We start from the raw sequence: 13,137 nt of genomic DNA, 5'->3' as shown, positions 1-13,137 counted from the left end.
CTCCAGCTTAATAATATCCTTCCTATAACAGGCCAAAAGTAGACACACTACTCCAGAAGAGGCCTCACCAACACCCTGTACAACTTCAACATAACATCACATCACAACTATACTCAAAAGGTTGCCAAGATATTGCTCAATCAGCTACATTCTGTTCTTGTTACCTTTAAAAAAAATTGCTCAGGGATGTGCGTGATGATGGCAAGGTTGCCACAGTAGTCCCTAACTTGGCCACTTCAGTGGGAATTCCAAATTAACCACACGATGTGGATAAAAGTTTTGTAAAAGTCAATCTAGGGATAGAGGAAAGGAAGTTGGTGAGCTTCCATAAAGGATATTACTGAATAGTTCAACACAAATTTTGGATGGAGGGCTACAGAAAGATTTAAAAATGAAACCCTGTACCTGTGTTTCAATTGGATTTATTCTAATAATTCAAAACGTGACCAACACACAAATAATTACTATAGGTCAGGAGATGCTGATTCTAATTCAGATTTGTTTACAGCTTTTGTCCAAAAGTATGTCACCGATATGTCAATGGATCCCTGTCACACTGAATTTTGGGTAAAATTCAGATTTATAAACAAACAATCACATTTCAAATTAGTTTTATATTGAAAAGGTGGCTGAATTGCCCATTGAGTACACTTTTATACGAACGTTATTTATTACTCATGACTCTGCATTCAGCTTTCAAATAACAAACACTTTAAAAGAAAATTATTTCATGAATATGGACATTGCTGGGAAGACCAGCATATGTTACCCATTCCTAACTGCTCTCGAGAAGATGAGCATGAGCATGAGCATGAGCATGAGCCACCGCCTTGAAACACAGCAAGCCATCTGGTGCAGAGACACCCGTAGTGCTGCTGGCAAGGCCAATGCAGGATTTAATGCCTTAATCTAAGAACTACAGCCCTAAGTTGGGATGATATGCGGCTTGGAGGGCATCCTGTAAGTACTGATTCCCGTGAATCTGCGACCATTGTCGTACAAGTGGTATACGTGGTGGGTTTACAAACTACCATGTAGTAGTCTTGGTGACTTGTGCAGTGCATCTTGTAGACTCAACACACTGCTGCCACTGTGCATTGGTGGAGCAAGTGAATATTTAAGTGCTTTTGCAGTATGTAACTTGAACATTGTTGAGAGGACAGGCACATTGCCAGATGTTTTTATCTTGCACTCATCAGCAAAGTAATAATGCCAAATTTCAAATGATCACATATAGACTATGGAGAAAATAATTGATTGATTGGAAAGTGATCAGCCAAGATAAAGCATTTGGGAACTATAGGCTTTCCAAGCTTCTGGACAATTCCATAAAAATACAAGACTTAAACATATTGCTTTTTTTTTTGCTGAAAGTGGGTACCCGTGTCCGGATTTAGCAAGCATAAATGAGGTACATTATGATTGACCATCTTAAATTGGCTGAATGTAGCTAATAGCATACTCAAAAAACAGAGGCATACATTTCAATCTGACATTTTGCCACTATGTTGAGTACAATAGTTATAAGGAAGTAAATTATGTGTTTCTCTCATTAGAAGACATAAGATGAAACCTACAACATGGAAATAAAACAAAAGATAGCTTGACGATTAAAAAACTGCAGGCAGCTGAGCACATAGCTCATTCCTGAATGGCACTCTAGTATGCCGCTCCATGGTAGTATCATTTTTTGGATATAGATCACAACTTGCTTTTCGAACATTATACGCATTTACAAAAATCAGTGTTGGCAAAAATAAATCAGTGAGGTGCATAATACACGAATTAAGAAGTTAAGAACAGCTCAACTTATGGGAAGCTGAATTTAGGACATTATATTGCTATGCCTTTAAAAAAAACACTTGGTTCTCTCTCCTTGACTAGGAGAAAAACATATCAATGAGTTTAAACTTGCAAATTCTAGAAACATTATCTAATTGAACCAGACTGCTTTATTTTTCTTAAATACACTCATCCTGTGGGAGATAGAATGCTCTATTAACTACTCCAATTGAATATCGTATTAAAGATAATTATGTTCATGCTAGGAATAATGCTGAATATACTACATGCCAGTACAAAGAAGAAAAACATTGCTATAAATAAATAAAAAGCTGTGATGATGATAAAGTTGTGCAATGCACAATTGAATAATTAATTAATTAATTGGATTAATTATTCAAGTAGGAAAATCCAGGTAGGTGACAGTCAAGTTGCAAGTATGGGTCTGATCAGCTTATATTTTACAAAGTGGTTTCTACATTATAAAATGCCCATGACTTCACAGGACTGTCATAATGCAAAAACCAATTCTAAGCTACATAAGAAGATAGAATCCCTACATGTGAAAGCAGGCTATTTGGCCCATCAAATCCATACTGACTCTCCAAACAGCATTCCACCCAGACCCACCTCTCTCTTTTTAGCTTGTCAAGACTTGCTGCTCCTCAATCTCTCTTCTCCAGCTACGTTTACTTGCTTGCAGGAGGTGACCAATTCTCACTAATAAAATCTGACACATTAGTTAGAAGCCACAGCTTACAGCAACTGATGAGGGGAAACAGAAACTAGCTTTCTTCAGGTGTGAGCTGTTTTTACCGCAGAGAAAAGGACAGCTACTTCCTCTCCAGAAATTCGATGGCTTCTGACCAAAAATTCACATCCACAAGCTGCTCAGTTACTTGGAAGCCAATTACATTACTATTGTTCAGAGACAAGTGGGTCAACATCCCACAAACCAATCAGCAACTTACTGCTGTCTAAATCTCCCTCTGTACACAACCTGAGCTTTCTTTTGCACCCTCGCCCAGTGCTTGAATAAACAATTGCATAAACTACACTTACAATGAGTGTTTTCAGGTATCCTGCTTTTTTAAAAGTGCAATAATCCATTCCATAATCCTTGGTTTTTACAGCAATCTATTCCTAATTCACTCCACAATCAGAAATATAGGGAAAAAAAAATCAATCATTCTTTACAAATGTTGTTAGAATTGTACACAAAGGCAAGTGGAGAGTATTTCATTCCTGACTTGTAACTTGTAAGCAATGGAAATGCAATGGGAAAGACAGGTGTGTTACGACTGCAAAATTCCTGGCCTCTGACCTGCTCTTGCAACCACAGTATTTATAAAGATTTTTGAACCAACCCGTTTAGACTCAATATGTCTGAGATAGGTGAGTCTTGAATCCAGACTTTCTGGTGCAGATGTACCAACCACTTCAGCAAAGAGACAGTCCACCACTGTATTTGTATGCTGGCTCAGTTCAGTTTCCGGATTATAGTAATCCTCAGAATGTTGACAGTGAGTGATTCAATGATGATAATGCCATTGGATGTCAAAGGTTGATGGCAAGATTCTCTCTTGCTGGAGATAGTCATTGCCTGTTGACTATATGGTGCACATGCAACTTTTCATCAGCCCAAGCTTGAATTTTGTCCAGGTCTTGCTGCATATCAACAAAGACTGCTTCAATATCCAAGGAGTTGAAAAATGGCACTGAACGCCAAGTACACTGTAGTAAATGTTCCCACTTGTGACCTCATAATGGAGTGAAAGTCATTGATGAAACAGTTGAAAATGACTGGGCCAAAGGCATCAACTTGCAGAAATGTCCTGGAGCTGACATGATTGACCTTCAATAATGAAAACTACAGTGTGAAAGAGGGAGAGTAGGGATGGCAATTTCTGAAACAGCAGGGGAGAAAGGAAGAAAAAGAGAGACAACAGATTCCGAAAGTGCAGAAGAACGCATCAGTATCATCAAGGAGTATAAGAGACCATTCAAGAATGAAATCAAGTAACTGTTTTACACACTAGAAGAAATATAAAAAATGCTGACAATATTCAGGTCAGCAAGCAGTTGTGGAGAAACAGCTAACTTTTCAGATTGATGAGCTTTCATCAGAACTCTCGCATTGCTGTCCAACCTGTCGTGTTTTTGCAGCATTTTCTACTTTTATTTCAGATCTTTGCATCTTTAATTTTATGCTTTTCAATCGGGTTTTATATGAGATTTGTCTCACCCTTAGCAATACTACCATAGTATATCATTTAGTTAAAATACTGATGTTTATATTTATAGTTAGGCAGGACTTAATGTTCTGCTCTCACTCAATTCTTGCCCTCTGATATTTTTCTACCATCTCTCTTTGGATCGCCAAACCTGCAACCAGAATCCTCGGCCCAATATGGTGATCAGTATCTGTCACAATTTATTTTAAATGAAACTCAGGCTCTGCGCATGCTATTTTACCTTAGACATGCCATTTACTTTTACTGCTTCTCAGTTTTTAACCAATGATCACCAGCCTTGTGGTTCAGGACTTCAAAACCACTGTTATATTATTGTGAATGCATTCCAGTAGCTATTAAATGAGCAGATTGAAATAATTCTCTCTCAGCAAATGCTGGCAGACCCGAGTATTGCTAGCACTTTGTTTTTATTTCTGGTTTGAATGAATTACGAATCTCCCGTAGGGTGTTTTCCCCAATTACTAAATGTAGTTCCATCTTGCACATATAGACCTGTGCTCAACCAAAATGAGGAAACGAAAAAACATTTTTTCCATTTTTTTTTTAAGCTTCACAGAACTTACACAATCTATGAGATATCCTTTTACCGACAGCGATTACGAAATAAATACCCCCAGAGAGGCATTTTAAAAACAATTGAAAATGTTTAAAGGGAGTACAGCTGTTTAGGCTACTGGACTGATAATCCAGAGACCTAGACTAATGATTCAGACAAGTTTAAAACAAATGCTGAATTCAGTTAAAAAAAAGCTTTTTAATGAAAAACTTAGTATCAGTAATGATGAGCATGAAACCAATAAGCTATTCTGAAAGTCCATCTGGTTCAATAATATCCTTTAGGGAAGAAAACTTGCTGTCCTCACCCAGTGTGACCTGTTATTGTAGTACATTGCCATGATGTGGAGGTGCCAGTGTTGGGCTGGGGTGGACAAGGTCAGAAATCACATGACACAAGTTATAGTCCAACAGGTTTATTTGGAATCACAGGCTTTCAGAGCCTTGCTCCTCCTTCACAAGTTAGTGAGAGAGGTAGCATCAGACACAGAATTTATAAGGAAAAGATCAAAGGGTCACAACCACTGATGAGGATGTATTAAACACCTAAGATGCTATTAAATCTTTAATCAGTTAGAAGGTTTTGACTGATTAATATGTATATGTAAATCATTGAATTCCTTGAAGTCAGTGTCCTGAGAGAACTAAAGGTTTTATTAGTGTAAAGAGGTGACATTTTAGGTCAGACAATGCATGTTAGGTGTTTAGGATCTCTGTTTATGTTTTTGTTTGGAGTCAGACTGATTTTATTTCTAAAGTAGGAATTTATAAAATGCCACATTGACTGACTGACTGACTGTCTATAAATTGTGTGCTTTTCGAACAAAATAGAACTTATCTGCAAATACTAATTCACCCACATGCACATGCGAGAGTGAAAGAAATTGAGCGAGAGTGCGCTTGCGGGACGGAGAGTGAGAGTGTGTGCGCGTGCGACACAGAATTCGGGGATTTACATATACATATTAATTAATTAAAACCTTCTAACTGATTAAAGATTTAATAACATCTTGGGTTTGTTTAATACATCCTCAATGGTGTGAACTTTGATCTTTTACTTACGAATTCTGCAACGGATACTACCTTTCTCACTAACACCTGAAGGAGGAACGAGGCTCCAAAAGCTTGTGTTTTCAAACAAACCCGTTGGACTATAACCTGGTGTCGTGTGATTTCTGACCATATAGCGTGTTGCGGCTGACTCTGAAATGGTCTAATAAGCTACTCACTTCCAAGGGCAATTAGTGATTGACAGTAAATGTTGGTCTTGCCAGTGACAAGCACATCCTGTGCACAAATAAAAGATGTGCCCTTCTTCAAGTTCTTAAAGACAAATATTCTGCCAATATCATGCGAAACCTGCAAGATATCCACACACACGAAGTAACCAAATCCTCTTGCTTATCCAGAATTTGCTTATGCAGTACACACTTCATTCACTCATTAAATTATGACAGTTTGTTTTCCTTAATCACCATTGAACCGGTCAGTGGCCTACTTCAATAATGGCCAAATTTCTTTTCTGAAGGACCTGGAGGTTATTAAGTGCCAGAGGGACTACAACGGGGTTGAAGATACGATGAATCAGGTAGGCTAGGTGCGTATCCTTTGTGGTTTACAGAAATGGGAGGTAACCCCATTGAAACATATAGAAAAATTTTAAAGACCCTTGTCAGGGTGGATGCCGAGAAAAATCTTCACCTCACTGCGGAAGGCAGAACATGGCCCAGAGTACCCAAAATAAAAGGTCAGCCATTTAGGACTGATGGAAGAAAAACATCTTCACTTCAACGGCTGTGAAACTTTGGAAATAACTAACCTAGAGAGCTATGGATGCTGAGAATGCATCCAAGACAGACGTTAACCAGTAACTCACCGCCTGACTCCCTAAAGCCTATGCGCCTATAAAGGCACAAGTCAGGAGTATATGGAAAACTCCCCACTTGCCTGGATGGGAGTAGTTCCAACAACACTCAAGAAACTTGGCACAAACATTGCGAAAGGAGCCCGCTTGATTGGCACGATATCCACAAGCATCCACTCCCTCCACCACCAGTGTTCAGTAGCAGCAGTGTGTACTATCTACAAGATGCACTGCAGAAATTCGAAGATCCTTAGTCAGCACCTTCCAAATCCATGACCACTTCCATCTAGAAGGGCAACGGCAGCAGACATATGGAAACACCACCTCCTTCAAGTTTCCCTCCGAGCCACTCACCATCCTGACTTGGAAATATATTACTATTCCTTCAGTGTTGTTGGATCAACATCCTGGAATTCCCTCTTTTATGGCATTGTGGGTCAACCTACTGCACATGGGCTGCAGTAGTTCAAGAAGGCAGCTCACCACCACCTTCTCCACAGCAATAAGAGACAGGCATTAAATGCTGGCCCAGACGGTGACACGCAAATCCCATAATATATGTTTAAAACAAAAGTATCAAGGGAAGGTGAAGTTGAGGTTGATAAGCAATGTTAAATTTGTTAAATTTCAGATTAGGTTCAAAGGACAAAAGAGGTCTACAGTAGTTCCTCGTACTTATGTAGAAATTGGAATCCTTTGCCCAGAAATTAGGGAAGTAGTTGCATGACGATAAAGTCAACGGATTAGTTTCATTCAGAGGCCTAAGTAAATGCCTCACAGACATGGGTTCAAATTACACCACTGAATTCAAATTCTAGCAGTTATCATCATCGGAATAACATTTTGAAAGAAAAAGCTTGTTGCAGTAATGGTAACCATGAAACTACCATCAATTTGTGTAAACACCCATTTATTCACTTATGCCTTTTAGAGAAGGAAATCTGCCATGGTCTGATCCACATTTCTTTATTAAAATCCAAAACAACTGTGGATGCTGGAAAGCAAACTTTATTCATCAATTCATGGGTTGTCGTTATCACTGGTTAGGGCAGTATTTATTGCCCATCCCTAACTGCCCTTGATATGGTGGAGAGCTGCCTTCTTGAACCGTTGCAGTCCATTTCATGTAGGTAGACCCACAATGGTACAAGGGAGGAAGTTCCAGGATTTTGACCAAGTCACACTGAAGAAACAGTGATACTAGTCCCACATGTTTCCATGTGTACTGCCCTTGTCTTCCTAGATGGAAGAGATCACAGGTTTGGAAGGGGCTGCCTAAGGAACCTTGGTGAATTGTCACAGTGCATATTGTTATCAGACACTGCTGCCAGGGTGTGGTAGTAGTGAATGCAGTGAATTCTAAAGGTGGTGGATGGGACTTTGTCCTGGATGGTGTTGAGCTTCAAGTGCTGTTGGAACTGCACTCATCCAGGCAAGTGAGAAAGATTCCATCACATATGTGACATGTGCCTTGTTGATGGTGGACAAGCTTTGAGGAGTCACATGAGGAGTTACTCCCAGAGAAGACCAAGCCTGCTCTTCAGATTCTGGTTAATGGTAACATCCATGATGTTGATAGTAGGAGATTCAAAGATGGTAAACCACAAGAGGTTGAGATGGTTAGAATCTCTCTTAGAGGGGAGTGTCGTATTAATGGTTTAGTAAGCCTTTTAAAAGGCAGTTAAGAGTCAAACCACTTTACTGTGACTATTTGGAGGCCAGAACAAGTAGGGTGACAGATTGTCTTTCCTATGACATATCTATGAAAATTGATTTTGTGGTCAACATCAGGTTAGTTTTTAATTCCAATTAAACTTCACCACCTGCCATGGTGGCATTGTAACCCATGTCCCTAAAGCTCTGGCCTGGATTTCTGATTTATTGTCCAGTGACAATAGTGCTCTGTGACTGCCTGTTTGTATGTGACTCCAGACCCACAGAAACATGGTTGAGTCTTAACTGCTCTTAAAAACCTTGAAAGTCACCCAGTTGGACCAAGCCACTACGTAATGCAGTGGTGCAAGAAGATGATTTATCACTACTTTGCAAAGTGCAATTCAAGAAAAGCACCAAACGTTGGCCCAGCCCAAGATATCCACAACCCAACAATGAATTTAAAAAATTGGATGCAATGAGACCCAATTCCATTGTCTTATGTTTCAAAGTCATCAGAAAAGCGTTAAATCCAAAATTTATTCAGCTCATCTTTCAGGTACTCTGGGTAACTGAGCAAAACACTCTTCAGGATTGTTTTAAGCATTACACCTGTTTTGTGGCCCTATATTTTCACCTCTCATCTTCTACAAGAGAAGTTTAGTTACTTTTAAAACTGGTCTGGACTCAGTTGGAGGCGTGCTCCATCCACCTCCACAAGTCTGATGGTCACTGGAGGCCACAATCTGTTCCCCTCACACTGCTGGCAAGGCTGTCAGCCTGAAATTCACACATTCAACGTGAGGAAGCATGAGCGACACCAGCACTTCATTGCAATATTAAACAAAACTTAAGCTCTAAACTTTTGAGATACTCTAGTTTCTCTTTCCGGACACTATACACACAATACTTGCCCAAAACTCGGCCTAAATGAATTTCATTACTATATCTTACATGGGGTAGTCTTGGTAGAATTCTGAATGGTCTATGCATTGAAAGAAGTCTAATGATTTAAGAAAACAAGTCCACTGGTGGCAAGTTTCATCAGCAAGATCTGTCAGTGGTCATGATGTATAACATTTTACTCTTAAACCAATATCAAGGAGAACATAATATGGTATCACATGCAGCTATAGTGTATTCAAAGGAAATTTAAACAGTAAAATAATAAATACTAAATGGATTTGGTATAGCCAGATTCTGAACTGTTGTTTAACAATTAACAGCTTAAAAATTTTGTCAATCAGTACCAATGCAAGAACATTTCTTCCTAGTTCTTACATTGCAAAGAATTTAAATATCCTTGGTCAACTTCTAGGAGGTACATAATAAAATTGACTTTGTCTAGGTTATAGAAAGTATGACATAAACAACAGTAAGAAAGGATCTTTTAAATACTTCATTCTCAGTGTATCTTATGCTTTAATACTCAGTGGGTGCCTTAATATGTGTAGCAGTCCTTTCTCGTGGTTCAAAGCGCTTTCTTTGCCAAATTCTAAAACGCTCATCAGTGTTATTGTGTCTCTCTGGTTATTTGAAAGTTAGCAAAAAATATACCTGGCATCAATTATGAACATGCATGTAAACCAAAGTAAATTGAAAGCAGCAGTTGTTAATGTTTCTTAATTAACAGCCAAAAATGACCAATTGGTTTTAATTTGTTGAGTATACAATATATGTACTTAAAATCAAAATTCCAACCAGATAAAAAAATTCATAAGAATATAACAAAGTGAAAGTTATACAATAACTGCTGTTAACGACAATACAGAATGGTTGTAAATTAGGAGAGGGGAGGGTGCTGTGGGACCTGGGTATCCTTGTGCACCAGTTGCTGAAGGTAAGCATGCAGGTGCAGTAGGCGGTAAAGGGAGCAAATAGTATGTTTGTCTTCATTGCGAGATGTTTTGAATACAGGAGCAGGGATATGTTGTTGCAGTTATACAGGACCATGGTGAAGCCACGCCTAGAATATTGTGTGTAGTTTTGGTCTCCTTTTCTGAGGGAGGATGCTCTCGTTTTCAAGTGAATGCAGCGAAGGTTTACCAGACTGATTCCAGGAATAGCAGAATTGACGTATGAGGAGAGATTGACTAGCTTAGGATTGGCTTTACTGGAGTTCAGATGAATGTGCGGGGGGCTAGGGAATCGTATAGAGACTTATAAAATTCTAACAGGACCAGACAGGTAGATGCAGGGAGGATGTTCCCGTTGGTGGGCATGTCCACAACCAGGGATCGCAGAATGAGGATTCGGGGTAGACCATTTAGGACGGAGATGAGGAGACATTTCTTCACCCAAAGAGTGGTAAGCCTGTGGAATTCATTACTACAAGAAACTGTTGATGCCAAAACATTGAAAATATTCAAGAGGCGGCGAGAGACAGCACTTGGGGTGAATGGGATCAAGGGTTATGGGGAGAAAGCAGGATTAAGCTATTGAGTTGGACAATCGGCCATGATCGTGATGAATGGCGCAGCAGGGTCAAAGGGCTGAATGGCCTCCCCCTGCTCCTATGTTTCTATGTGGAATAAACAATTACAGATCTCAAGGGCAAAACATAAGATCCAAATTCTCAATGTTTCAACTTTCTTATGATAACTCACAATAGTCCAAGAGATACTGAGTTGCTGAAAAACTTTGTTAAATATTAACTTAAAAAAATTGCACTTAAACCTAGCAATAATAATCTGGAACCTGTCAACAGACTAATAGCCTTGGGTACCGTGTCTGTATTCAATGTGCAGCTAACTACATTCGGTTTCTACGCACTTTGTGGGCTATCTTAATTTAATTAAGGCAAATGTGATGCATGTCACACAAATTGGTAGAATGCTGCTGAATATTGTTACTCTGTTCATTTACATTAATTGTTGGGCATTTTTAATTATCGTGTGCACTCAATTAGACATTAATAATTGACTTGAAAATATCAATGCACTAAAGGAATTCTGCATTATTAATTCCATTGCCTAGGTTAATGCTGTTCAGTTTATAACAATGATAATAAACTGCGTGATTTAATTTCCAATGAAGCAGTATAATGCTCAAAGTACTAATTTATAGAGAAATATTTAATTTCAAATATTTACAGGTAGCAGGAAGAAGCCAGGAATGTCATGAAATGGTTGGCACATGTACACTCCACTTATTTTCTTTCAGGAAACTACTAGAATAATTCAATTACATTAATGATATTGATTCACCTGGATTATTTGCCATGTGGCTTTACAATTGTCAGGATATAATACAATGCAACGAAGCCACCATGAGTTCAATGAAATAACCTAAATTATCAAATAGAGGAAAATCCAAGTGATAGGCACCTATAGATACTATTTGATCTTCTTTTATAAAAGCAAACTTAGCAAATATCACACTTTCTCTCAGGACTCTCCATATTCAAGTAGTTTATATAAGTGAAATACTTTTAAATCATTCAATGTCCAGTCAGTTAGATGGCTAGAACGTGTTGCAGAAAGATGCCAATGCTGTGGGTTTCAATCTCATACTGCCAGCAGTTGTGCACGAAAGTCTGCCTCCTGGCTTTGTCCCAGGCTTGATGTGGGCCTCCCAAGCTACATAACCACTTGTCTCTCTCTCCAACAGAGAGATGCTTATGGTTCCATCTGGACTAATGATAAAGGACTTGAAGGGATAGACAAAATATATTCTGTAGAATGACCAAATATCTTATTATGTTTGATTGAGATAGTAGGAACTGCAGATGCTGGAGAATCTGAGATAACAAGGTGTAGAGCTGGATGAACACAGCAGGAAAAGCGGCATCAGAGGACCAGGAAAGCTGACGTTTTGGGTCTGGACCCTTTTCTACTCCTTGTTATCTTATTATGTTTGATGGTCATAGATAAAAGGTGTAAAACATGGAAAATACAAATACCTGATGGCACTTCCTTTAGCTTGTCTTCTGATAGCGTAAGTGGCTCTGGGAAAAGCAAGTAACAAAAAGAGAAACAGTTTTTCAAACAATTCTATAAGTTTAGAAATCAACTATTTTTAAAGTTTACATTTAAAATACATAGATTACAACAGCTAACTAAAAGGCAAGTAAAGAAGAGGAGAGGAATATTGAATTTTATGGTCAATGAAATACTATTTATCACTACAAGATTCAAAATCTATCCAAGATTGTTGGAAAAAAAGCCCTTTCTCCCCCAAGTCCAAATATCTTGTACTGTCTGCACAATTTCATACAACACACAGACTAATGATTGAAAACTGTTTAAATTTAATAACAATTGGCAAAGTGGATAACTGATATTGGGAAAATGCTCAATAAAATTTGAATTTAAAAATATTTCACTGCAAAGTAGAGAAAGCTTTGTGTGGAAATGATTTATTAAATGAATCAATGTAGAAAAATGGGTGCTCTACCACTTTAATGCTGAAACAGGCTAAAATGAAGAAGCTCCAATTCCAATGATTCCTATACTCTCCTGGCCAGCCTCCTATCTTTCATGCTATGCAAATTCAAGCACATCCAAACACTTGCCACACACCATCTTACACCAAGCCTGTTCACCTTTCATCCATGCTTGCTGATTTCTATAATGGCTACCAGTCAGGCAACAATTCAATTTTAAAATTCTCACCAAATCTCTCCATACCTTGTACTTCCCATCTCCAAACTTACAAGTCTTGTGAAGCCTCGATTTTAATCGCTCCATCACTGGTTACCATGTGAGACAACAAGGTGTAGAGCTGGATGAACACAGCAGGCCAAGCAGCATCAGAGGAGCAGAAAAGCTGACATTTCGGGTCTGGACCCTTCTTCAGAAATGGGGGAGGGGAAGGGGATTCTGAAATAAATAGGGAGAAAGGGGGAGGCGGATAGAAGATGGATAAAGGAGAAGATAGGCGGAGAGGAGACAGACAGGTCAAAGAGGTGGGGGTGGAGCCAGTAAAGGTGAGTGTAGGTGGGGAGTTAGGGAGGGGATAGGTCGGTCCAAGGAGGACGGACAGGTCAAGGAGGCGGGATGAGGCTGGTAGGTCGGAGATGGGGCTGGG

At 39.0% G+C, this 13,137-nt stretch overlaps 1 protein-coding gene across 1 annotated transcript in view; it reads right to left on the bottom strand.

Annotated features, from left to right (window-relative positions):
• The window catches only part of unm_hu7910 (un-named hu7910), a 220,646-nt gene that overhangs the window by 68,045 nt on the left and 139,464 nt on the right, over positions 1-13,137 (bottom strand). The window contains exons 22-23 of the mRNA XM_048595703.1: positions 12,623-12,684; positions 12,011-12,055 (exon numbers count right to left, since the gene is read on the bottom strand). Of these exons, the coding sequence (XP_048451660.1) occupies positions 12,011-12,055; positions 12,623-12,684 (107 nt within the window). The remainder of the gene's footprint in view (positions 1-12,010; positions 12,056-12,622; positions 12,685-13,137) is intronic.

Source organism: Rhincodon typus, chromosome 4 (genome assembly GCF_021869965.1).
Source record: "Rhincodon typus isolate 14 chromosome 4, sRhiTyp1.1, whole genome shotgun sequence".
Classification (NCBI taxonomy): Eukaryota; Metazoa; Chordata; class Chondrichthyes; order Orectolobiformes; family Rhincodontidae; genus Rhincodon; species Rhincodon typus.
This window is presented reverse-complemented; position numbering and strand designations above follow the sequence as displayed.